This window comes from Mycteria americana, chromosome 6, assembly GCF_035582795.1.
Source record: "Mycteria americana isolate JAX WOST 10 ecotype Jacksonville Zoo and Gardens chromosome 6, USCA_MyAme_1.0, whole genome shotgun sequence".
Lineage (NCBI taxonomy): Eukaryota > Metazoa > Chordata > Aves > Ciconiiformes > Ciconiidae > Mycteria > Mycteria americana.
The window spans coordinates 47508783-47534927 of NC_134370.1; the positions used below are offsets into that span (position 1 = coordinate 47508783).

The 26145-nt window shown below is 40.9% G+C and overlaps 1 protein-coding gene across 8 annotated transcripts in view; it reads right to left on the reverse strand.

Moving 5' to 3' along the window:
- The window catches only part of MYO9A (myosin IXA), a 191042-nt gene that overhangs the window by 60709 nt on the left and 104188 nt on the right, over window positions 1-26145 (reverse strand). For all 8 annotated transcript variants that reach the window (XM_075505565.1, XM_075505564.1, XM_075505563.1 and 5 more), the window contains 2 exons: window positions 19987-20103; window positions 10474-10608 (listed from right to left, as the gene is read on the reverse strand). In XM_075505565.1, the coding sequence (XP_075361680.1) occupies window positions 10474-10608; window positions 19987-20103 (252 nt within the window). The remainder of the gene's footprint in view (window positions 1-10473; window positions 10609-19986; window positions 20104-26145) is intronic.

Here is a 26145-nt window from a genome sequence, read left to right on the forward strand (position 1 = left end):
GGAGAAAGCATTAAATATGATTTTTAAGCTCACTTATCTAGAGTATCATGCTCACTGTGGGCTATTGCTCCTCAAAATCATATGGTAAAATTAAGAGGTGGTTGGAGGGATTGATCTGGAGCTTGAAAAACTTAGAGGAGCGTAGAAACCCAGAGAAGAATGAAGCAGGAGATACATGATAAAAATACAAAATAAAAAACATATTAAGTTTCCCATCTGTCTTAAACCACAAAACTGAGGGATTAGTAAATTCAAATCAAAAGGCAGTGAAAAATCAGGCCTGAATATACAGGCGTGGGGTTTTCCATGATATATGGCATTTGTTGCCCTATCACAGGATGTCAAAGGTCAAAAATGTGTCATGATCTAAAGAGGTCTGGAGGGTGTTGGGCATCCATCCACACAGCCTGCAAGCCATGAAAATATCTCAACACTTCAGTACCCAGGAGGCAGATGTCTTGCACCATAGGGATATTGCTATTAGTTGCAGTGAAAATTGAGAAGCAACCCAAAAAAATAACATTTAAAACCCAAAGACGGGGATGATGCTCTCTCCTCTTTCCTGGGGATGGAGCAAGGCTGAAGGTAAAAAGAAGGGTAAAACGTGGCATGCAGTGCTGTTTCAGCTTTTATCAAGTCCAACTAGAAAATTAAAGCATATTAAGAAGGAAACATAAAACAAAATGATTCATTATTTGCATGGAACTGCTTGCAAGGGAAATACGGCATTTTCTGTTTCCTGAAAGCATGGCAATCCCTGCTTCAGAAATGCTTGAGTAAATCACAAGAGCAAAGGAAAACCCCCTCAGCTCATTCACCTCCTCCCAGACAGAGCTAGATAAGCCCCAGGAGTTTATCTGCCTGAGCCTTTCATTACCGAGGCATAGGAAAACCATGTTTACAGAATGAAAATTCCCAAAATAAAGTGGGAAATCAACTGAAAAAAATCCCATTTTCTAGTGTAGCTCCATGTGGGAACGCTTCCCATCATGTTTCTATTGTAAAACCTCACATAATCCAGAGCCATACACTCTGATGCGATCAATAGACAGATACTTTTGGATGTCTAAATGTATATATTTTTCCTGAAAAATCACGACTACACAGAAGGGTGTGAAATTCCTCTCTTCTTGGCTCTAAGAGAATCTGCTTCAGCTTCAGGTGGCATTTGCAAAGTGAGAAACTAGGAATTAAACCCCCTTCCACGTCTCTCTCCATTCCTAGCTGATTTGCCAGCTTAAAATAATCTCAAAATATTCTTAAAAAAATATTACAAGTCAATTTGACACCCACAAAAATATAAACCTTTGCAAATATAAGCTTAGAGCCACTAAATCCAAGCATGTAAGTTGTTTCTCTCTTGATCGCTTACCCAGTCATGAGGTACCATCAACCTTGCAGATGCTGATGGACAAGAAGATATGAATAACCTCTCAAAAAACTCAGTTAAAAAATTAGAAACAAAGCCATATTTTGCAAACTATATTGAAAACCTTCCAGGAAAGAACATAATATTTAATGTTTTAAAAATTACATTAAAATAGGTCATTGTTATACAATAAAGTAAAGGAGCTAAACGTTCTAAAATCTCCTTTCTGGATACATCCATATATGTATGTATCATAAAATCCATCTTGGGAAGCTTGGGAAAGCTTTTCTAAGGCTGGAAATGGCAGCGAGGCACAGGGAAATCTCTCCATCCAGGAAAGATCCATGCAGGATCCATTCATCCAGGAATTAATCCTTCCTGTGGAGTATTAATTGCTCATTCAGCAAATGCAGGTGGGCATCATGAGCCAGCCCCAGCAGAATCATCCCAGCATAATTTGATAATTAAAATGAGCTCAATATGACAAATCCTCTAGATGGGAAAACCTTATTATTAGAGAGCTCCTGAATGAACAAGACCAATGTCTGGTTTGGTGCCGGTGCTTATGTGCTGCAGATGACCCAGATGCCTCGAGTTCCCGACATCCCTCCAGAAGAGGATGCTGAGGCTGACGATGCTGAGGCTTTCACTTATGAAAAGGGATTTTTATGTTTGTTCTCAATTTAAGTAGAAATGGAATTTATACACGCAGCCATTATATATATATAAAATATATGTAAATATAGAGATATAATATCTATTTTTTTAATAACGCGCCCACAGATGCAGTATATATAAATACGTATCCGCATGCCCTATACATATACAATCTATAAACAGGTTCATAAGCCACTCTATTTTAATGATAACGTCTGGCAATGCAGGGGTTTTGATAAAGAGCTTTCCCCTGCATTTCTCCTGCCACCCGTTTTAAGTTGCAAACCACTTATGGCACATTGGCAGTCGGCTTTGAAGCAAAGGTGCTCCTTGAGATGGTCTTCTCCTTCAGGGTGACCATTTCAATGGCCCCTCAGCAAATGGCAAGTGAATTTGGCTTTATTTTGAGGCTGATCCTTTGCCTGCTGACAACCTCGCATCTGCTTTACGTATGCAGCCCGAGATTTTAACTTATTATAATTTGGACTGTCCATTATTAAAGTGATTTAAAATAGTAGGTTCAGCCCTGGGTTTCATGCACACGGCCGTATGTGCTACACCAGCTCTGCAGCATTCATCTCTGAGTTCAAATCAGCTCCCTACGCTTCAGTGGCAACAGCAGGTTTCAGTCATAAATTATATTTTGCTCTCAAAACAGGGAAAGTTGGTTGCATGATTCAGCTGGCAAAACACAGCTTGCTGCAGTCCCGTTTGCTCCCTTCGTGGGAGCATCCTTCTTCCCAACCTGCTCTTAACAACAGCCAGGAGAAACGTGAGCCTAAAGATGCTGCATGATCTGCTGGCAGGTTAATTTCTTGCTATCTAAATTAAAGAGGAAAAGAAATATATATATATATATCTATCTCTCTCTCAATGCAATCCTTGCAAGATGTATCAGGCTTAGGAAACGTGAAGGGGACCTCCACAGTGGTCATGGTCAACACCAGACTGGTCCTCCAGGCTAAACGTCTTCTTCCTCTTCCAGTCCCCACTCCAAACTTGTGTCAATAAATATGCTTGCTCCTGATTCCCCTCTCATTCATTCACGCTTACAGTGGGCTCACAGTACTCCCTATTACATATATATACACATATATATAGTTGTCTTACGCTACCCCTATAAAACCTTGTTACCATGCCAAACCCACTGTCCAGGCAGGAATTTCACACGTAACGAGTGGAAGAGCCATAGTCAGGATGGACCAGCCAGTTCTGCCTCACTATGACATTTTTTTCAGATGGGCTGAAGTATTTTAGAGGCTTTTAGAGGTTTCTTGCTCATCTTCTTGCTTAAGAAGGGAGCTTACATTGCACAACGCTGTCCTATGAAAATCCACTAACATGCATCACGGTCTTTATTTTTAAAGAAAAGCTGTTGCTCACAAGTATTGCCAGTGCTTTTTTGCTGAAATAACTGAAGATTTCATTGCATCGTTGCCTAATTTATCTCAAAGGTATAGGGAATGTGCAAGAATTTCCCCATTACTGTAGTTCTGGACTATGACCCAGGGCTTGGCCCTAAGAGACCAGTGTAGAAGCATCCTAGATCACCCTAGAGCACACCTAGTGGTCTCCAAAGCAGGGTGTGCATTGGGGTGTGGGAAGAAAATACTTTTTGTACCATTAATAAATAAAAATTGGTGGTTATTTCATCTTCATCTCATCCTTTTTTAATTTCTATTTTTATGGGGGCTTCATAACATACATAATATTAGTACATGTATATAAGTTGAAAATAAATACATATACATATTGCTTCTCAGGAGCAGGTCCCAGAGGAAAGTCAGGCTCAGCATTCCCAGGACAAACCCAACCTCGAGGTGCAGGGCTCCAGCTGGGTTAGGGGGACAGGACTGTCCCCTGGCACAGTCCAAACCCACATATATATATAGCCAATACATTCGAGTATGTGCCACGATCATCAGAAAACATCATCTAACTGGAAAAAGTCAAGGAACCAGCTCAGAGAAGAGGAAAAAAGGGCTCAAGAGATGATGGTGACTTGGGACAGGGATAACAGCACCTGGAGCAAGGCACCTGCAACTTGGAGAGCTCCAGCAAGGAGTGTGGGATGAGGGATGGAAGAGGGGATTTGAGTGGGGGAACTGAGGCGGTTTGGGAAGGACACAGCACTGCTGCAAGCAGAGCCTCAGGATGTGCTCCAATGTCATGGGATGCTGTACGGGATGCCTGGTGATGTTCCCCTTAGCCTGCCGAGCTCACAAAAAACATCAGTGAAGGCCAAGACATGGGGACAGCACTGAGATAATCTCTTTATCAGTATAACCTTTGCTTTTGCTCACTACAAGATTTCTAAAGCAGCCCACATTCTAAAGCAGCCCATGTTCCTAAGTCATTATTGCAAGATTGTCCCATGTAGGTGACGAGCAGAAGGGACCATGACCACCACACTCCCACTCCTCCTTCCTGACAGCCACGTTTCCAACACACACAGGAACTCCAGACCCTCTTCAGATAGTCTGCAGCACAAACAACCTCCAACCCCGTACTTCATTAAGGAAAGGACTGTAGCAAACATGCTGGCCAAAAGCCACGCGCAGTATGAAGTGGTGACAACCACATATTGAACCTGACTGTTCATCTCACCAGCTTTTTGTCCAAATAATTATTCTCTCGCACAATCGTGTTTGTTTTAAATAATAATAATAATAAAAAAAGCTTGGACCTTCTGTTGTCCATCTCCCAGATCAATTCTGCTTTTCTCTCTCTTTCTCCTTGGCAAAATACGAGCTTGAACCTTAAAATTACACATTACCCAACTTGCAAATAGGAGCTCTCAGTGCATTTATCTCAAGAGTTTTATGCTGTCAACCACAATTATGATATTTTCACAAAAGCTGGGCTTCACAGATACAGTAATTCTCTACACTGGTCTTAAATTAAAGGTCAGGAAATCAAATTAAAAAAAAAAAAACACAGCAACCCAAACCTGTTTCTTTTGGATACCTAATTCTAACACAGAAAAGATGCAGAAAACCGCCAAGTCTTTTACATCAGTACATCACCCCAGGAAAGCTTTCTAGAGTATTTTCTAACAACATTTTAAGCATGTTTTCTTATTTGCCTACCTAGGATGCCGCTACACAAATTTAAGAATACTACTTCTGGGGGTTCATATATTACATATTAAATATGGCAGGGGGGTTGGAACTAGATGATCTTTAAGGTCCCTTCCAAGTCAAACTGTTCTATCATATTACAGTATATATATATAATATATTATGATATGTTCTATTATATATTATGAATGTTCATCATCTGGAGAAACCCAGGAACAAGGGGGTGGCAAACAAAGCTCCCCCCTGGATCCAGTCCCAGCCATGCAGCACCCCAGGAGGGAAAGGACCCAAGCCAGTGCTTTGGGGGACTGATGATGACCAGAGTTGTGTTTTATTTCAAACCTGTAGTTTGAAATCTTCTTATCCTAAAAATAATGTTTAAACAACTCTAAGCTGCCTTTTTTTTTTTTTGAGTTTTGTACTCTAAACATCCTTTTTTTTCCTCCCCAAATGTGAGTTACATACGATGATGTATTGCCAAATAATAAATCAATAACTTGAGCAGCTTGTTATTTCTCCACGTGTCATACGGCACACAGCTGACGGCAGCATTTTTTGGGAGGGCATCCGCTCCCCCACCTCCAACAAAAACAGAACTTTGAACCAAGCCTCCCAGTCCTCACTGATTGACTTCTGATGGTTGGCTTTTGTCTTCAGAGGCAATAAAGAGGAGTTCATGCCTAACCAGAGTGATGAGATACAAAAAAACTCCTTACTGGAAGGAAGGGAAAAAGTGCTCCAAGCAGTAGGAGAAAGACCCTTTTTCATAACTTATTTTAAATTTATTTATTTTAAATTCATTTATTTTAAATTTTCATATTTTATTTTCTCTAAATGACATGGAAGGCTGCTGGGAGACAGAGCAGCATAGCCTGAGAAACCCTGCATATCCAAGATGCTTTAAAATATTGCAGGTATCGCAGCCATTTCACAGACTAAATAAACCACCTATCACCGCATCCTGTGACAAATCGATGCAACAAATTGATGTGACAAATCTTTTTTTAATTAAGTCACTCCCACTGCGATGAACAAATTGTTATAATGTTCATGATTGAGTCCTGACTGTCAGATTTCTCCACCTATTACACAGGACCAGTAAAACCTATAGACCTCCCTAAATATTTATGGAGCTTTAGATGGCTGAGCAAACATTTCATAGGACGCATTATTTTTACAAAATTAAGTTTTTCTGTCTGAGCAGGCTGAGGTTTGCTGGCTGGGACATCAAGCTCACCAGGGACGGGACCATGCCAGAAAATAGACTTTGCTCAACACCTGAGCTCATGCCAGTTGATGGCAATCCAAATAATTTTTTAGTCTCAACCTCGGTTATTCATCAGTTTTTTTAAACAATAAAAGGATGTCCTCAAAATTGAGGTTTGGCAGGTAAACAAAAGGTAGAAAATGGGGTAGAAAACTTAAACAGCAACGCCTGTGGGATGGAAGCTACGGGACGACTTCTCAACCTTTGCAAAACATCAGCTGAAACAGAGAAATGTGGGTGGGGTGGAGGTAACCAAAACTGAAAAGCCGAGTGTCAGATGAGTCTGAGCAGGGATGGGGAAGATCTGTGAAGTCAAAGATGACAAAGTTTGGAGAATGGGATACATAAAGAAATAAAAACTTGTATTCCTGGACCTCAAACCACCAAAGATCTGGAAACTTGGAGGAAACTCATAGCATGGGTGTTATGTTAGTGGTGACCTCCAAACTACATCTTCATACACAGCAATTATTTCATGCCATGCCCTAAACTGGGGAGAAAAAAAAAAAAAAAAAGCTGGGCTGCAATGCAGAAATGCTATTTTCCTCTCCCAGAAGCACCTAGGTGTTATCTGAACCTCACAGCAGCTCTGGGCTTAACTGCTCTGCAGAGGAGGACACGGGATGGAACATGGGATGGAACAGAGCCGGGGAACAGAGAACCGACGACAAGGTGTAATGCTCTGATAGCACCTAATGAGTCCGAGAGCTACAGGGGTGTCTCACCTGAAGTCACCAGCCCGAGGGAGGGATGAGACCGTGCTGCATGGAAGAGCTAAGCATGCCTGCACTTTGCATGGAGCTTGGTGAAAGACACCTCATCCTCCTGCCACCCAGAGCAAGCACTGCATCAGTTGGTTGCTACAGCCCCTCATCCAGCCTCCACCCCATACACCTGTGAGATACATGGGGAGAAGAAAAACCACTCTTGCTACGTGACGAGGCAGGCTGTATTTAATTTACAATTCCTGCAATAGCAATCTTTCTAGATTAATAAATAGATTGTTATCAGTCCAAATCCAAGAGTTTGCCTATAGAGACAGACTGGGATTTATGAGCCTAGGCTTTTCCAGCCGGTTAGGGTTTGTGTTTCTTGTACTCTTCCATCATCTGCTAAAGCATATCCCCATGCATCACAAATCATCACTAAATTTTCCTTAGCAATCCAGAACAGTTGATTTAAAAAAAAAGTGGTAGAGAAACATCAATAACTGTCTTTATCCAAGGCAGAACTCTAACATTTACCATTTTTTGCCTTCTCCTCCTATTTTACTATAAACAGTGGGCAGAGATGCGTTATCCTTATTCTCATGGTTGGCTCAAAGAGAGGAGGTTGCTATTGCAGAGATCTTTGCAGACTCTCGGTACACAGCACAACAGCAGCTGTATTTATAGGAGGTATCAGGCTGAAGCCAGACTGCCTGAGGATGCCTTGGCCGGTTGTTTGCAAACCGCTGGAAATAGCATTGCCTTCAGACAGAAGGTTTAAAAAAAGATTTGCAATGTGCATTTTATTAGATTTCACCATGAAAAAAAAGAAAACAAAGGTTAAAATAATCCCACGCTTCTGTTAGATGACTTTGTGGTAGGTATTGTGGTTTCCACAACATCAGCAGTATTCCACAGCTACAATTACATCATGGCTAAATACTGTTCTTGCACACAAATTCTATTACAATTTTAAGAATCCTTAGCAAATACTTAAATTTGTTATTTCTTTCAGCAGAAGCATCCAAATATCTCAGCAATCTGTCTTCAGCCTCCTGCAAGCTTTGGAGATACAAGATCTCTGGATGCAGAGGAGGACCTGTCCACTTCAGGTACCCATCACCAATAACCCCACTTGTTTTTCAGCCATCAAGACATCAAACAAACCCTTGTAAAGCCGCAAGTATCTCAGATAAATTCACAATTCAGAGTAATATAACTATTTTGCCATCTTGAAACACAATATTAACTGCCTAGTCTTCATCTGTAGACTGGCAACTATCATTAAAAAAGCAGGTTAATCTTTGGGCCAGCTAGGAAGGAAGGATATTCGGAAGACCAAGATCTGAGTATGTATCATCAGTTTTCTTTCCACCAAATCCACTCCTTCACATGCAGCACGTAACTCCAAGAAGAGGAAAAGTAAATGATTAAACCATACAAATAATTCACCCAAGAATTAGCACTTCTGCAGCTGTACAGCTTATTTATATGCATAGAAGGCAAACTATGTAGAGATGACTGTATTTTCTACCAGCAGAACTTGCAGTGCTCCAGCCCTCGACAGATGATGTGCTCTGGCATTAAGAATTGGAACGAGCCCTTTGCAATCGTATGCCTCCACAAGTGCTCCTCTCATCCTTACAGCAAATACTGACTTTAATGACTTCATGTGCTTGACAGATTTATAGGAGAAAGCTAATTAGGTCATCAGTTATAAGCCATTCCAAGGAGAATTACAGATTGCTGCAATCAGGAGCCCTGCATATACCGTGGGCTCGGGGAGAAGCACTGACCTGCTAAGAAATCCGAGCCCAAGCATGGGAATTCCCTTACGGATGATGGCATCTCGGCTCGCTCCCACAAAGCTGGCAGAGGCTGCCGAAATCCAAGTGCCCTGAAATCCCACCTCACCGAGGTATCATCTCTCTCCAGCTGTCAGGAAGGGTCCTCCCTCCCAAAGTCTTTTCTAGAAAGTGTATTAGTTACCTTTATAGAAAAAAATAGCTATATTGGCTTTGCAATAGTCTTTTAGTTTGACTTTTTATGGTGGATAATGGTAAAATAGACTTGTTCCTAGAAATACAGACAGGTTTTCCAATTAACTTTTTAGAGCATCTACTGAGTAGGGTGCATCAGCATACAAAGACCAGTTAAAAAACTGAAATAAAATGGGTTTGAGCAGCTCTGCTCCACCTTCTTGACAAAAAAAAAAAAAAAAAAAAAAAAGAGAGAGAGTTAACAGAGAAGCATCAAACTCTAGAGCAAACATCCCCCAAATGATCCACTCGGGGCTATATTGCTTATTTTTGACCATCTTTATATTCAAGGAGACTTCTCTTTCTGACTTTTCAGATCTCTCATAACACTGTAGAGGCCCAAAATGAAACTATCAGGGTTTCTGGGAAGGGCTGGTTTAATTCTTTAATCACAGCTGGACTCAGGCCGCAGAGCGCAGCTCATCAAATACTAGCTCTACCAAAACTAATGATAAGGAGGATTTCCCTTGACCTCGTCTGAAGAATTCTACCTGAAGGAAGGGCATGCAGACTGGCATTAAAAAAAAAAAGGCATTGTGAAAGTCTATAACATATTTACTGTATTATACAACCCAATTATATGTTGTGCATCCATGAAACAACACGTACTTCAGCAGTTTTCTTGTCTTGCTTGTTGTTAGATAACAAATGATATCTGGAGAAGCCTCCTCCCATCCTAATTAATAGACCATGCCATCTTGTCGTATATGTTACCTGCTAAATTATGACCTGTATTTTTGTTATCTCTCATACAGCACATTAATTTGAGGCTGGAAAGTGACACCCCGTCTTAAGAAACCTAAAGCAAAGCTTAAAGTTCAACCTTTCCTAATCTGCCATGGCTATCGGAGGTCGTAAGGATCTCAAGTCTGACCTTGCAGAACATGTATGAGAGTGACATTTCCCTTCCCTCCCCACAAATTAACAAAAACCTGGAAACAAAAGGAAACAAAAAAACACCAGAAAATTGGGGTGGCATTGTCAACAGATGCTGAAAAATAACTTTTATGCAATATTAAATGACACAGCAGCAAGTCCAGAAAAAGACAAGAAAGAAATTGCTCATGGATGAGCTCTCTGAGCATATATCAAGGAGACAAAAGAGCAACAGTTAAGGTCTTAATGATATTTGAGGATACTTATATCCCAAAATGTTTATTTAAAACCAGCAAATCTCTGGCTGGATTTTTACTCTACAGGTAAATCATATGGTAAATGAGAAGTTAAATTTGAATAATTCAGTGTACACTCCTTAACATAAAAGAATTAAAGGAACAATTTAAGAACTTTATTTGGTGCCACAAACTCACGTCAACACTCATTGGCATCAGAGAGTAAGTATTTCCAGACCTACCTGTTCAAGTTTAAAGATGTGTTGGTTAAAGTAGTGCTGCAAGCGCTCGTTGGCAAAGTTAATGCAGAATTGTTCAAAACTGTTATTTTCATAGTCTTCAAACCCAAAAATATCAAGTACTCCAATGGATAAAGTCTGCAAGAAAAGTAAGAATGTGGATTAGAATAAAATCACATAAAGTAAATGGATTATTTGTATGCAGTACATAATCAAAAGCATACAAACAGAATTAAATATACTTAATAGCAGGACTTTTAATTTTTACTGGAATTGTTGATATTATGTCATCTGGAAGACTTCACCTACATCAGAGAGAAAACATGTAACTTTAGATATCTGGACAGATGGCCTTTTTCTAAAACAAAAGTCCTTTTAGAGTTGGGGTTGTTTTTTTAATTTATAGACCAACTGCCATCTTTGAAGAAACCTGAACCCAGTTCCAAGTTATTCTATTGGATCTAAGACAGTATTTATCTTTTGAGGGGAAAAATGGGGATAGAGTTGGGAAAAAAAGGCTTACACTGTGAAGACTGTCCACAGAAACATGCTTACAAGGTGAATACAGAATATCTAAGCAAACATGCTCCAGCTGCAAGCCTTCCAAAGAAACACCTGCACAGCAGGGGTTTGCATGGAAATAATCCATTGCAATGAAGGAAAATAAGTCTGGTCAGAAGTAAAATCATATCTAATAGAAAATATCCACCTTGCATATCAGATCAATGTCTCCTACTGAGAAGTTAACCCAGACAGACTGATTTTTTGAATCGTTGAGTCTCTCTCACTTTACATCCCCTTCGGTAAGATAACGTAAAAACAGTAATGCTGCTGAAAAGGAAGGCTCAAATCCATTCCCTGAGTCAGGTTCCTTCATAATTAAAAATATAGGCAACAGAGCTGTTGAGCAAACAAAACAAAAGCTCCTTTTCTAACCTAATGACCTGAGAGTCTGCTTTCCCTGCCTTCTGCGCCCTTTGAAGACTCCGCTACTTCTTGCTTTGAATGAAGTTCTCTGGGCAGGGAAGGGAACCAAGCCTCATTTCCCATGGATGCTGTCCCAGGGCCCTGTGCTCCAGCACAGCCATCCCAGCCCCTGCCACCAGGACACAAGAAATGGTCTGCAGGACCAGCCCAACGCTCCTCCCAGCCCAGCATCTTCGACCATGGCAGCAGGACATCCCATCCTGGGTATATCAGCATGGCTCTTCTGTGGTCCGTCACCCTTTTCTACCAGCATGCACAGTTTTGGGATGAGGGAGGGGGACAACTACCTCTGTGCTCCCTTTAGTTCATGGACAAGAGATGTGTGAAGAGGTACCCATCCAATTATTTTTTTTAAACCCATTGACACTACAATCCCTCACAGCCTCTCAGGCCACCTTCTAGACTTTCAAAACAGAGAAGTGTTTTCTTTTACTAAATCCATACTCCATAACATAAGTTGCAGGATTTGGTGAATTATAGTTCTAAAATGCCTTTTTTCCACCACTTTGATGATTTTTTTAAACCTCAACTGTATCCCACCCCAGCCTTTTCTCCAAATTGAAGAGCCCTAACCCTGTTTGGCCTCTCCTCTCTCCTCTAACCTACAATGACCTCTTGAGATGGTCATCAAGACATGGGTGCACCAAGGTTTTTTATGTTGGCAAAATGAGGCCAACACCACTGTGAATTCACAGCTTGCTTTGCAATCTCCTGGCCGCCTTCTCTCTTCCTGAACCAACCCCACTCTTCCCGTACCAGCCAGGCAAGGGGCAGCACTGGATCCTGGCCATACGTATGTTGGCCCACAAGGAAGTGCAACCCATCAACCCCGGGCTCAGACTATCCCTCCTTCCCTTAACAGGAGTAGAAATGTGGATCTTTCTCCTTCATGTATGTACTAGATTTCATAAAACTTGAGAACCCAGTACCTTGAGTCCCCTGCTTGTTGGATGAATTTGGTAAACATGGGGGAAGAGAGAGGTGAGGATGTGACAGCAGATAAACCTCCCTGACACAGGGAGTCAGGGTGAAAAACAAGCTTAAGCAGGTATAAGTTCTGCTGCAACTTCAAAACCCATATATGACTGTTCTCTTAAACAACTAATTAATAATTAGTTACAAATAAAACTCAGATCATGTCCATCTAGCAAGCCTGTTGTCATCAGAAAAGGAGTGAAGTGTTTGAAGGACATGTGCACAGAGAGCTCCACCAGCAGTTTGTTAGTGAACTGCACTCTGGGGTAAGCTTCCGTGTCTAACCAAAGCCATCTCACTTGTACACGGGTTCTGTTCATACGTTACAATTAATTAAATAAAAATATTAAGCGAGGTAAAAGCATTAGCACTGGTCAAATGAACCAAATCTCAAGCAGGGAGGAGAAACATCTCCCCCTCAGAAGAACCTGAGAGCTGCCAGGCACCCTGGTTTTAATTTTATTGGTCTTATCTGCACTCTGGATTTCCTAAGACTACCTTCCTAAGACTAGCCTAACTCCACTGCCAGAAATATAAACCAGACTATCCGCAAGTCTCTCTACGTTGCAGTTTGTCCGTTTTCAACAGACCACATAACGTGGGAGGAAAATATTCTTTCTGTGCTCGACTCCTGACCAGGGAACCACCTACGGCTGGAACAGACAGAGCTGCCGTGGGCAGAGCAGCCACCCAGCTTGTGAGTTGAAGCTTTGTATGATATGGACTTCAGCTACCAGAACAAGTGAAAACACAATTAAAAAAAGCACGTAAGCACAACAATAAGACTCTAACTCATTTTTCCAAGAGGTCTTTGGCTACTTTATCCTTTGTTCAGGCTTTTCTCCCTATTCCAAGGCCAGACTCTGCCTCCTCACCCCCACCCATGCCATGACAAGGATAACTACTGAAGGTCCTTGGCTAGTTTCCCAGAAGTCTGCATCACTTGGCAAAACACCCATGAGAAACAGCCATTTCACCAGAAGATGGAAACTGGGAAGCCACTGGACCGAGGACTGAGCCTGGTAGAGGGATTTGCTTTCACTCACTGCTTCCCACGGCTCAAGCATCCTTCTCCTGCTTGTCCCAATGAACATGGCAACCCTTTTGTTCACAGATATATTCATTAAACGACAGCCTAACAAGCAGAAATTTTCTGCTTCATCTTTTTATTTAAATAGATTTCAGTAAGAATTCTTCTTAAACTCTTTGTGTAATTAGCAGCTCATATTTTATCTATATTATACATGGAAAAAGTGATGATGGAAACATGACAAAGTGACTTTTTCTCATCCACAACACCGATGCTCCATTCGCATTGTCCTTGTGTAAGCAAATCCCAACCCCAACCACCCCACCGCTGTGCAAGCTTCTCCCTACAATACACAGGAGCTCCCCAGAATTACTCTAGATAAAAAAATCTCTATAGCATTACATAAAAACAAGACTTCGAAGATAAAACACTCACACTTCCAGAATCCTTATGGAATTACCAACACTGGCTTTCACAAGTACCATGCTGATGCTCTGTGGTTAAGCCCCTGCCACAAGTGAACACTTTAAAAACTAACAGGGTTTTCAAGCTCTCACAAACATAATTTAATATGAAATAGCTGAGCACAAAAAAACCTCCCCCTTTTTTTTAACGCTGGCTAATTTACTGTGTCGAAACTGCTACTAAAATAGATTAATGTGCGTAAATACATTTATAAAGCAAAACAGAACAGTTATATATAGAAAAAATGGTTATTTCAGTTATAAAAGAATCCTATTAAAAAGATTCTATTTTGAAGTTGTCTTTTTATAAGTTTTTGCTGACACCCAAAATTAAACAAGATCAGAGAGGTAAAATGCACAGAACTAAAAAAAAAAAAAAATCTGCATTTAACAAAATCACTGCAGGTATCAAACCATCCATACAAGATGAGGATGGTTAATTCTGCCATGGTTGTTACATGGGGAAAACCAGCATTTTACTCATATCACTGACTACGTGGATAACTCCTGAACAACTCCAGAATACAAATTTTAATATGTGGGGGTTTTTGCAGAGTTTCACACCAGAGAAATTAAGGCAGAGCTCTGCAGTGAATCAGGTTGTTTGCCCTCTGTTGCAGGAGGCAGCATCGCAGAGTTCCCGAAAGAAAGAGGTCAACGCATGTAAGTTGGTATAACTTTTAAAAATGAGAAATTGGGAATTTATGGCTATTTTTCTGCTTTTTGGCCAAAAAAATCTCATGGTACCTACGCAAAAGGGTTATGTCAGTTTTTCCATTATAAAGCAGCACAAATCTACCAGTACAGAGTCATTTCTCATAGCAAGGTGAAAAAAAATTACTTCCATTGATGTATACATAAATGAAATTATTTTGTTAAACTGCCTGACAAAAACACATAATCTGGCTGGTTTTAGGATTAAGTTTGTAGTCCAGTACGTAAAGAAAATAACTGAAGGAATTTTATATTTACAAATCTTCTAATCCTTCAGTTTCAAATTCACACGTTGAATGACTGCTGTAAAGAAATAATGCAAAGATGTAATATAATTTAGACCTCAATTAGCAAAGCCTAGGTTATGTGTTAATGCTGTTCCTTTATCAAAACTAACATTTAAAATTAATGAGTATGCAGCATGGACAAGCCTGCAGCAGATGACTGTATTACTTAGTATATCAAATCTGTAAAAAAATTCCTGTCATTAGAAGTGTATGTCTACAAGATTTTTAAAATTTGGGCGAACCCTGGGTTAGTAAGCACTTTCTGCTTGACATGATAAAAAGTGACCTCATGCTTTTCTAAAGAGGCCACAGCCATGACATTTAAACACCGAGCATGAGTTTTAAGGGCTTTTGGCAAATGATGGTCTTGAAGCTATGTGCTCTCCAATTCCCAAACCACCAATAAATAGCGATCGTTGGAGCTGATTTATGTCACCCCAAATGCACGTTGGTGATGTCATTCCACCACGGAAGTATATTTTGGCAATCACAAATAGGTTTGCCTTAAATTCTGGGGAAAAATATTTTTTATTATTATTTTTTTATTTTTATCTGTTTAAAATTTTTTTGAAATTTTTTTAAACAATATTCCAAAGCCAATACTGTAAAAAAACCAAACCAAACCAAAAAACAAAAAAAACCCAACCCAAAAAACCATCACCACTAAATCTAAAAGGACTACTCCAATCTACATCACCACAATATACATGATGATCTATTATATAAAGTGAGAGGCAGTGATTTGCTACACATTTGGAAGTTGGGACCTAAAAATAATGAACAGGTGTGCATTAAACCTGTTGCATATTCAGTAATTCTTCCTCTGTTTCGGGTCAGATAGCCAAGAATTAACTAGTTGATTAAATTGAAATGAATTTTCTTCATGGCCTTGAATTCTTCATGAATTCAACCATAAATTTTCTTCATGGCCATTAATTTAAATGAATTTTCTTCATGGCCATGAATTTGCATTCATCATCATCACCACGTACACAGCACCTCATCTGAAAACAGCAGCAGGGTTATTCAGGAAGAAATTAAGACACTTCACAAGAATGAAATGGGAAAAGCTTAAAAAAAACCTTGGAAGAAATGCCTTTTGGTCCACCACAATCTACACTATATCATCATTTTAAGCAACGAGATAGACTTCTAACAATTCTTAACCTAATTTATGGAAGGGGAATTAAATAAGAGACTCTCTGAGGTTTAGTAATCTAGTTCTCAAGAGGAAGAAAAGCCTCTGACCTCATTAATAAAGGTCAAATTTCAGACAGTTTGTAGGAGATCATGAGAACATAAAAGAAGCTAAAAGCAATAGAAAGAAGACCAAGGAAAACGGAGTCGGAGTGAAACTGATAACACAGCAGCACTGCTATGAGCATAAAACAGGCCGTATCAAATAACTTACAACTTGGTTCAGAAATAATATGCTATGAATCCTGTCAGCAAGCAAGATAAGCCAAATCCCACTGTGTTTTCCCAAAATAATTCACTGTACATCTAATGAAATTTGGATATCAAAGGTCTGATTTACATCTTCCAAATACTTGCTTGAAAAACAGTGGAACAACAACAATCGGGTGTTTATTTTTTTTACCCAGCTTCACCTTTTGATCTCCTTACTGCTGACATCAAACACACACACGTATTGGGATATGAAAACTGTCTCCATTCCCATTGTCCCAAGTTCTCCTGGGGTTTGGACTTTGTTAGGATCTAGGTCTTCCTCCCACCTATCACCCAACCACCTAGTCCACCAGCAATTAAATAGACGTAACTAGCTATAAACAGCCTCCTCGCCAAATTCGGTCTGCACCGATGAATATTATATCCACCACCAGTTTGGCTGAGCATGAGTTTTGGTCAATGTGGTTGTCCTAGGTGGCTGGGGCGATGCTGCTTTGCCCCAGCAAAAGGACATTGCTAGATGCAGACACGGCTGCATGTGTTTCCACAGCACGCAGAGCAGAGAGTGAACCTGGATTTCGTGTGCGTGCCATATGTGCATCTATAAGTAATGTCATCTTCTGCAACCTCCACAAAACCTTGAGCTACCACAACCAGGCGAATGGTAGCTCTGGTCAAGCCAACTTCTGTGAAGGCTATACAAGCTCTCCACGAGTGTTTTTATAGGACAGCTGTATATGACCACTGAAATAAAGACTGACACTCATGAAGAGATATACTTTCATATTCATTTTTCTCATCAACTTCAGATGCAGTTCTCCTCCCATATACGCTCTGAATTCAGATGGTTTTGAGTCTTATTTTACCTCTGCATAACATGACTGTCACATAAGAAAGCCCTCTGCCAAAAATCCATCATCTGACAACCTTCTGAACCTTCACAACTTGTGGGATTATTTCAAAATCTTAAAAGTCAGAGGAATATTGGTGGCAAGCATGGGCTGGGATTAAGCCAGGACATTTGCTGCAGGGCGAGTCGCATATTGCTCACCCACTGCAAACTCTGGAGTCAGCAACCTTTCGTGGTGAGATGCAAAATTGTATTTTTCTTTCATAAATCAGAGACTCAGTGTGTTTAGGAGATTTTTTGAGGGAGCTGGTAGATGCCAGCAAGCAGATGTCATCCAAGTGCTGAGATCTTGCCCTGCAGCAAGGACCTGTTTGCAGGGTCTGGAGATGCCCCTGCTCCCAGTCCACCTTCCAGTTACTCGTTGGTGTTGCTCAACCTCAAGACCACATATGGGAGGTTAAGAAGAACCTATATCCTCATCTGGGGTTTCTCCAAGCACGAGCTGAAAAGGATTTCAAGAGGATTGTGAAGTGGTAGGAAAAACCAAATTAATAGGCATCAGCTCGGTTCCACCAGGGCAGAGAAGGGTGGTAATCGCTGGTTGGTGTCTCAGCAGCAGCCGCAGAGCCCGGGATGCTCTCAGCCGCTTGCTGGCAGCGACGTTATTCCTTGAGGGCAAAGGAGCAGCTATTCCCAGCCCTGCCCAGTCCAGGCAGGCACTTCTCTCTCTGTGCTGGAAGGACCCAAGTCGGGGACTAAAAAAAGGGGTGAGGAGGTGACGCTGTAGAACAACTCGAGAGAAAATTGGCTAGTCAATGTTTAACAAAGCTGCTCTCTGCAGCTCTGTGCAATGCACATAAATTCTCTTCTTTAACCTCTCTGCCCATAAAATGGGCAGGATTCATCCATTTTCATGATTTCTGGGTGACTTGTGAAAATCAATCAATGTTCATAGAGGACTCTGAAGATAAACCTAATTATACTCCTGTCTCTAGAAGTATATATTTCTTGGTATTTTGTGTACTACCTTCCTGTTTCAGAAAACCTGGCCCGCGTACAGCCCAGGACCGCCTCGCTGGATCTCACCACGGGTATGAGCCTGCACGTTCTTGCAGCTCCGAGTCCTGGGCACTTGCCAGCATAGGTGGATCTGCTCTTGCACAAGGGCAACGCTGCTCCCAGCTCCCAGCGCTTGCTGCCAGACCTGGATCTTGTTGCTACACCATGCAATTTCGGGCAAAAAAAAATGGCTCAGAAAACTGGGAATTAGGAATTCATGAGATAATATAGGGAGACAGGCAAGGGGAAAGTGGTTACGCTGCACACAAGTCTTAGTTGAAGGTAGCAGAGGGTTAATATGCAGCGGTGATGCTGGAAAACAGCACAAATTTGGGCTGTTCTGGCTCCTACCTTCTGAGATTTGAGGTTGGGAACCAAAGTTTAACGGTCCATAAACACCTACTATTGTGCCCTGCTATTACAGACATGCTGACTAAGCAAGCAATAGTGTCCTAGTCTGATTTTGTATTTAAATATTACAGAACAGATAGTAGTTTTTAAAAATAATTGGATCATTAAAAAAAATTAATTAGTATTTGAGATGCATTTCCTTGTCAAAATGAATCCACCTTTCCTGATTCACCAAATACACAAACAGTGGGGTTTTTTCCTGACAGCCCAGACAAAACTTTTGATGACTTGGAAAAAAAAAAAAAAAATCAGGAAAGAACACAACATTTTTGGTAAAATATTAAACAGAGGAAGAGGAAGCATGTGCAGTCAGAAGAGATGCTGGACGTTACCCACTTTAACAATCTTCCTTGTCAGAAAAGCATATAACCAAATATTATACGCATGTATTTATTTCCAGTCTATAATTACACTCTGCAAGCGTTTCTATGGAGTTAAATAAAGGATCGACTACACTGCAAGTCTCTGCAACTTCAGTCCTACAGCATAATTCAAACGTAATGTTAGTACTTAGCAAAACAATCCTTCTTTTGGCAGCTGTGGCTTCAGTCTGGATGTACAACCCCCCCCAAAAAACACAAGCTGCTGACCCATGCCCAAAATTTCCAAGCCAAGGGTAGCCAGTGCGCTGCAAGCGCATGCGTGCGTGGATGCATCTGTACACCTATGCTTTTTGGAGTCAGCATCGCCCCACCTCAATGAGCGTGGATGAATACACGAGAGGTTTTGGAAAGGATGTCCTGGGTCGCGGCATCTAGCCCCACTATCGCAGGAAACGTCATGTCATCCCTTCCATCAATTCTTTGGGAAAGCAGCTCGGCACCGTGCCAGCTTCGCTTTTCCCGTTGTGATCTTTTTTGCCCCTAATCTCACTTTTCCGCTTGTTAGAGATGTTTTATCTCAGTACCTACCGACATCACAGCTTGTTCAACTTTTCTGATTATTTTTATGGAGCAACCTCATCAAAACACCTCCCGTTAGCAAGCTTTCCCTTTTCCCCCCCTCAATTATATATGGTCCTATAGTTTTACACACAAGGAGGAAAAGTCTTTGGCATGGCTCCTGGAGGGGGTGGGGGAACAGGCTTTTGTGACTACAACAAAACCTATACCCCAGCTGTTTTGAGGATATATTATTCGAGGTGCTTCACTCTTCCCAGCTCAGCAAACACCACTTAAAATAATGATATACTCAATCTAAAACATTAACCGAGGAAAAGTTAACTTTATATTAAGCAATGTGCTGTTAAGAGCTTGGGTAATGTTTTATCCCATAGTTACCTATTGTAAAAACACAAGAGCGTAGCCAAAAGAGCTGGCGAGACATTACCTTGGTGCTTTCCTCCATGTCCTTCGAGTTGAGGAGTGCGTGGTTAATTCTGAACACTATCCAGTCAAACAGGGCGCTGTACAATGATTTAGCCATGGAGTTTCGCACAGTCACAGCCTGAAAGAGAAAAGAAAAAGGTGATTGGAAACGATTCCTGCTCTGCACTGAAACGGGTTTCGCTTCTCAAGCACCCACATCCAACATTCATATTTCTCCCTTGCCAAAGCTTTTGTCTACTGTTTGAGTTTATGCTGTGTATTGATGCCATCAGGAGTTGGCTGCAATCCCAGGGCCATGAGATGTGACCCTTGGCTTGGTTTCCTTTGGTTTATTCAAGTGGACGATGTACGAGATCACACCATAAATCCCATCACTGGTGGCAAAAGGAAAAGAAATAAAAATGTATATATAAAAAAAATATATTAAAAATATGTACTTAACTTCACCAAGACCCTTGAAGAGTTTATTCGGGGAGCAGGAAAGAGGAGGGTGGATATTGCACAGCAATGATACTAAGTGATGTGAAAGCATATGATGGAGCAGGCAGCATCTGGTAGCAGCAAAAGGGTTGCAAAGCAGGAGGCTAAAACCCCTATAGTAAATCTGTGAGTGTTACTGAAAACTTGAAGTTTTCCAGGTACTGCCAGTGGGAGTTACAAATCATGGCAGGCAGATTCTCTGCTCCTCCAACAGCTCTCCTAGAAAGGGGAATACCACCTCTGAAGTGCCATCCCAATCATGGTGCACAATGCAAAGAGATTTTGCTTGATTGACAGTGATGAAAACCAAGATCAAAGGAGGGTACCAGGGCTGCGCTTTCCCAAACACGTGTGCATTGGGACAGGCACCTACATACATAACCGTAAAGCAGTAATTCATATTCAAGGGCTATCTTCATTCTTGCTGCTTGCAATTCTTCCTTGGTTTAAATTATTACCTTGAGTTGTACTGCAGTGCTTTGGTACATACTGGTCACCTAAAATCTCATTATATCAGCCGTGACTGTTAATTTTCAGTTCATTTTAGCCACTGTAGAAGAATAAACAATGAAACAGAAGGTTCACACATAACTATTTCAATAAAACCTTGAACTATAATAAATCAGTGGCTTTTCACCCATTGCCTTGAAATCCTTCTCACTGACCTTCTCACTAACTTCTCACTTCAAGCTACCTCATCTGAGTGGCCTTATTTCACTGACCCCAAGCAAAAGAATAAAGCTCACGTAGCATCACTTATCTTCTATTAGCTTGTTCCCACCTCTTTTTCCTTGAAGTTTTTGTGATAGCATCTTTTAGAGTGAACACAAGCTGTTCTGCCAACGTTTTGCTCTGAATGTGCAATTAATCCGGTCTCACTTTCTCTTCCTCTCGGGTTAGAACAGGAGAAGGCAGTAACATGGTCCATGACTGAGGATGCTCACAAGCTCACAGTGTACATAAGCCTCCGTACACTGCTAACCATTGCTCCCAGGAATGTTTCTCGCTGCCGTAATGCTTTGTCCTAGTGTAAACCAGCCCAATTAACTGCTCCAACACAAAGATGCGCAATTAAAAACGAAAACCATTTCTATTTAAAGCCAACAAAGAATGGCATCATTTCCTCTATACAGTCATATATGGGTTTATATTGCAATACTTTTCTTTCCCCCTTTTATTAAAGACTATAGGGGATGTGCAGGACTTCACCGTTGAATTTTCCTCTTTTTTTCTAAAATAGATGAGGATATTGTTAAGCCTGTACCACCCCAGCATTGCCCAGTTTCCTCCAGGGATGTGCAGGATGGGCTATAAGCCATCGCTGCCTTTTTCCCAAGATGGGCTCGGGTACATGGCAAGCTGGGAAGCCCATGAATAGCTGCTCTCCTTGCTATGCTTGGGACCAAAAAACTTGATCAACGGCCCAGATCTCAAATTCTTCAATAGTTATTTCTAGAAGCAACGGCTGTATCGTAAGACCTGGTAGGAAATTCCTGACAAAGCAATGTATAGAGAATATAGGGGGGTGGAGCACACGTACACATGGTTCTCATTTGCAAATTTGTTGGCTCTTTATAAGCCAATTTCTTCTCTCCTTTGTACCAACAAATCTAGATAATTCCTCGACAGATATGCCATCATAGCAGATTTGTGGCGGTGTAAACAGCATTTTGCCCCACATGCTCCTCCAGATGATGAAATGCAGCGGGACCGAAACTAGGATGCTTGCTTTGCCTCATGGTACATGCAGTCTCCTCCTGGCAGGACTTCTACCACACACAGAGCAAAGAAATCTGGTTTCAGATACCCAAGTTGCTCCAGGGCTGCTGGGTGCTATAGGGTCCCACCAAAATGGGCTCTCCAAGCTCACCACCCCGTGCTACGATGGACCTGCTGTGGGGATTGATGTCAACCAGCGCAGGGAATGCAGTCCATGGTACCCAACATCTGTGGTACCCAAAGTCCGTGATACCCAAAGTCCATGGTACCGAAACCAGCAGCAGCTTTCTAAAATGAGATATTTTTAATTGGTTTGAAGAGTTGAAGACAGCACTTTGCCTTCATGCAATATCCATTTATAAAATAGCAGCAGAGACATTAATCTATTTTATATGACTCAAGATTTTGTTTTGTTTTTTCCATTTCAGTAAAGTATCTATTCTTTAGAATAGATCCTGGATGATGTTACCTTATAAAGCCCCTCACCATCCTAAACAGATATCAAACTACCTAATCTGAGGACCATCAGGGAATATTATATCTTTTCAAATTAAGGAGCTGCTGCAATTTCAAGAGTATGATTTCACATTCCCCCCTAGATTGTTGGAATAGTCCACTTTGAAAACAAATTTTCCACTTTTATTTTTCATTTCAGCCATTCATCTTGCATTGCCATATGCTACCACACAGATGGTTTAAAATACCACTAGTCCATAAAAGCCTTGAAATAAAAAAATAAATAAATAAAAGAAAACCTGTACAGCAGTTCGTTCCTTTCAATATGTCTTGCTCTTATTTTCTCTGTTCAACAGGGTAAAGCTGCCAAGGGGTGGCAGGGTAAAGGATGCTCAGTCTGCCCAACCGTCTCTGCTGTTCACATCATGACCTGGTGTGCAATATTCAGAATATTCTTCTTGTAATTACAGGCTTGTTATTCAAGAGAGGATTGTCCTACGTGCTTACACTCACTCCTATGCAGCAGAGCATTTAAAATAAGTGCTTAAACATTTGTTCCTGTATTACTGGGGTATTCATTAATTGCTGTATTTAGTATCCTACATATATTAAATGTGAATATTCTCTGAAATATATAGCACATATTACATACGGCTTGTCTTCAGGTAGTCACTTACAGCTTCTTGTCTCTTCTGCAAGACTTACGTGACATTTAGGCAGGTCTGGAACACCGTGGCACTTATCAAACCATTTTTATTTTGCTCACAAAGCAAAATAAAAATAGCTCCTGCAATGCCAAAACAAATCTCCCGGGGATCAAAGCGAGCACATGTTACACACATGCAAAAAATATTGCAGAGTTGAAAACAAGATAGATCAAACGCAGTTTAACTTGGAGATTCAGGAAGTAAGCTGAAGACAAGGTTTTAATCAATAGGTTTCCTGCTTATCAGGCTAGCAAGGATATATGTTTTATTTATATGCTAGAAATGCCACTTGTTGGGGTTGGCCAACTTTTGCTAAGATCCTGATATAAGATATCTGGGGTTCTTCATAAGATTGTGTTGCCAAATTAATTGGCCTGAAAGTTTTCATGATGGGCATCGGATTCAGGCTACCTTAAAAATAGATATACTTTTGGAAATATCTTCTGCCAAAAGGAATAAGGGGAAGACAGACTTAAGAATTAAAATCTCTCTTTGAAGTGTTTTGGAGCAAGGACACAGTTTCGGCAGCGACAGCCTGTGTTTTAGAGATGGCAAAAGATATAATCTAAGAAAACCAAACTTGCTCAAATTAAAAGCCTGTGTAAAATACATTTGTACAAGTTCAGTAGATTTGTAATCCTTAAGATTACAAACTCTCTAAACACATACAAGCACATCTTCCATCTGCTGCCATCACTACAGCACCACCACCACTCCCCACCCCACGGTCAGGATTTCTTACTCCTGCTATTCTGCACTCAGGTGAGATTTGAAACTCTGAGTAAAGGTCTTTTTCTGCTGGCATTATTCAAAATATTTGCTGGTACCCAGATAATCCAGGAAAAGCAAAAGGGTTAGAACCCCCCCAAAACTTATAAATGGAAAAAGCAGGGAATCAAGTAAAAAAAAAAAAAAGGGGGGGGGGGGGCATTAACACTAATTTTTGTATGCCTGCTTTAAAAAAAAAAAAAATTCTTCCCTTCCCCTAAAAAATAGTTCTGCTGGTTGCAATCAAATTAAAAAAACCCAATATTTTTAAAAATTAGTATCTACGAAACTTTAATTTTACAGGCTTCTTTGCTATAACAATACCACCTTCACACTACACAGTCCCATACTACCTTCTCCCAGAGAAGCAATGACTCACGAGGAGCAAAAAACAGAAAAAAGCTGTATGTGATGATGTAAAAGGGTGATATTTTAATATACTTTTTTTTTTTTTTTGCACTGCTTCTGTTCTCTGCCGTTAAAGCCTGTACAGGGGGCTGGATGGCCAGAGCCAAGTATAGCTCTCAGGAAAAAAAAAAAAAAAATTGTATTTTTAATGAATGCCAGAATTACGGTTTCTTTCACCATGCTGCATATTCAGAAACCACAACAGCTTATACACAGATAACCAAGATTAAAGCATCCTTTTCACTTCCTAAAACCCTGGTTAAATCAGCAACTTTTTACTCACCCTGCCACAACTCGTTTAAAAAAAAAAAAAAATCTAAAGGAGCACTTTCATGCTACAAGCTGCCAGTTAAATTTTATGGCGTTAAATATTGAAAAAAAATGGACTGCCACAAATGTAGGGCTTCACAAGCAGATGGGCCCCTTTGCTGTAAAGCTCGGGCACTGGATGTACCGACTCTGAAAAACTCATTAGAAAAAACCTCTTCTTACTTCCAATTTCTTTTCAAACCTCAGGTCTTTCCCCTGCATGTCTCCCTGGACCTTGTTGGAGATGCAGGGCTGCCAGAAATAGTAAAACTCAGACTTGTATTTGTGCAAAGTTCACGTTGGTAAAGTTCACGTCTAGACTTGGTCCTGGAGCCAAAACCAGGAGAAACCTCCAGCTCTTTGACCCCAATATGGTATTAAGTAAGGTACAGGCTGTTGTAAGGGCGACATCAGCATTTGAGATACACGTATCTACCAGCATGTAATCTAATGGGCAACCTCAGAAAAACATCTTGAATTGAGCACAGGCTGCCATCAAGGTGGTCCATCACAACCGAGCTCAGTCCAATTTTTATTTATACAGCTGGATGGGTTTGGTGCTCAGTGAAGGCTTAATTTAAGGTACTCTTACCAAACACAGCTCTTGATTTCATCTTCTTGACACAGCCCAGTAGAGAATAGATACCAAGCTCTGCTCTGCTTTTGGACACCAGCTCCTTGAAAAACCAACAGGTGGCTTTGCAAGGTGAAGAGATGCCCATATACCACTGGACAGAGCCCTTGGTCTTCATTCTGCTGACTCCAGCTTCTCTCCCTCCAGTGTTGCTGCAGACCCTGAAGGCCATGGTGGTGACCTGCCCTTCTGGCAGACACCCAGTTAAACTTTTACAGATATTTTTGCATGATCTGCTGGGATAAGAAGTTCTGCACCGTGCAGCCTGCGATCCTTATTGGATTCAGTGTTTATATTGTTGACTAACCTAATATATGAGCAAGAGTGAGCAATAGTTCAATTCTAACAACAAAAACTCAAATTTTTATAAGTTTTTCAGACTAAGGGGAATAAATCCTGGAGAATAGAGGATAGGTGGAAACAAATGCTGAAGAGCTTTGAAAGGCAAAGAACACCAGTTTATCGTGCATAATTGCAGGAACATCCCAGTGATTGCACATGCCAGGTAGCAGAAGGCAAACAGATCCTGCTGAAGAAAAAGCCATCAAGAGACTGCTGGAAGGTACGTGGTTTTAATCAAACACTTCCACAGCCAAGAGCAGCATTTTCTGGCTTGAGCAGACCCCACTATCTCCAGTAAGATCCAGAGTGATATTGAAATGCAAAAGCCAGATCCTCT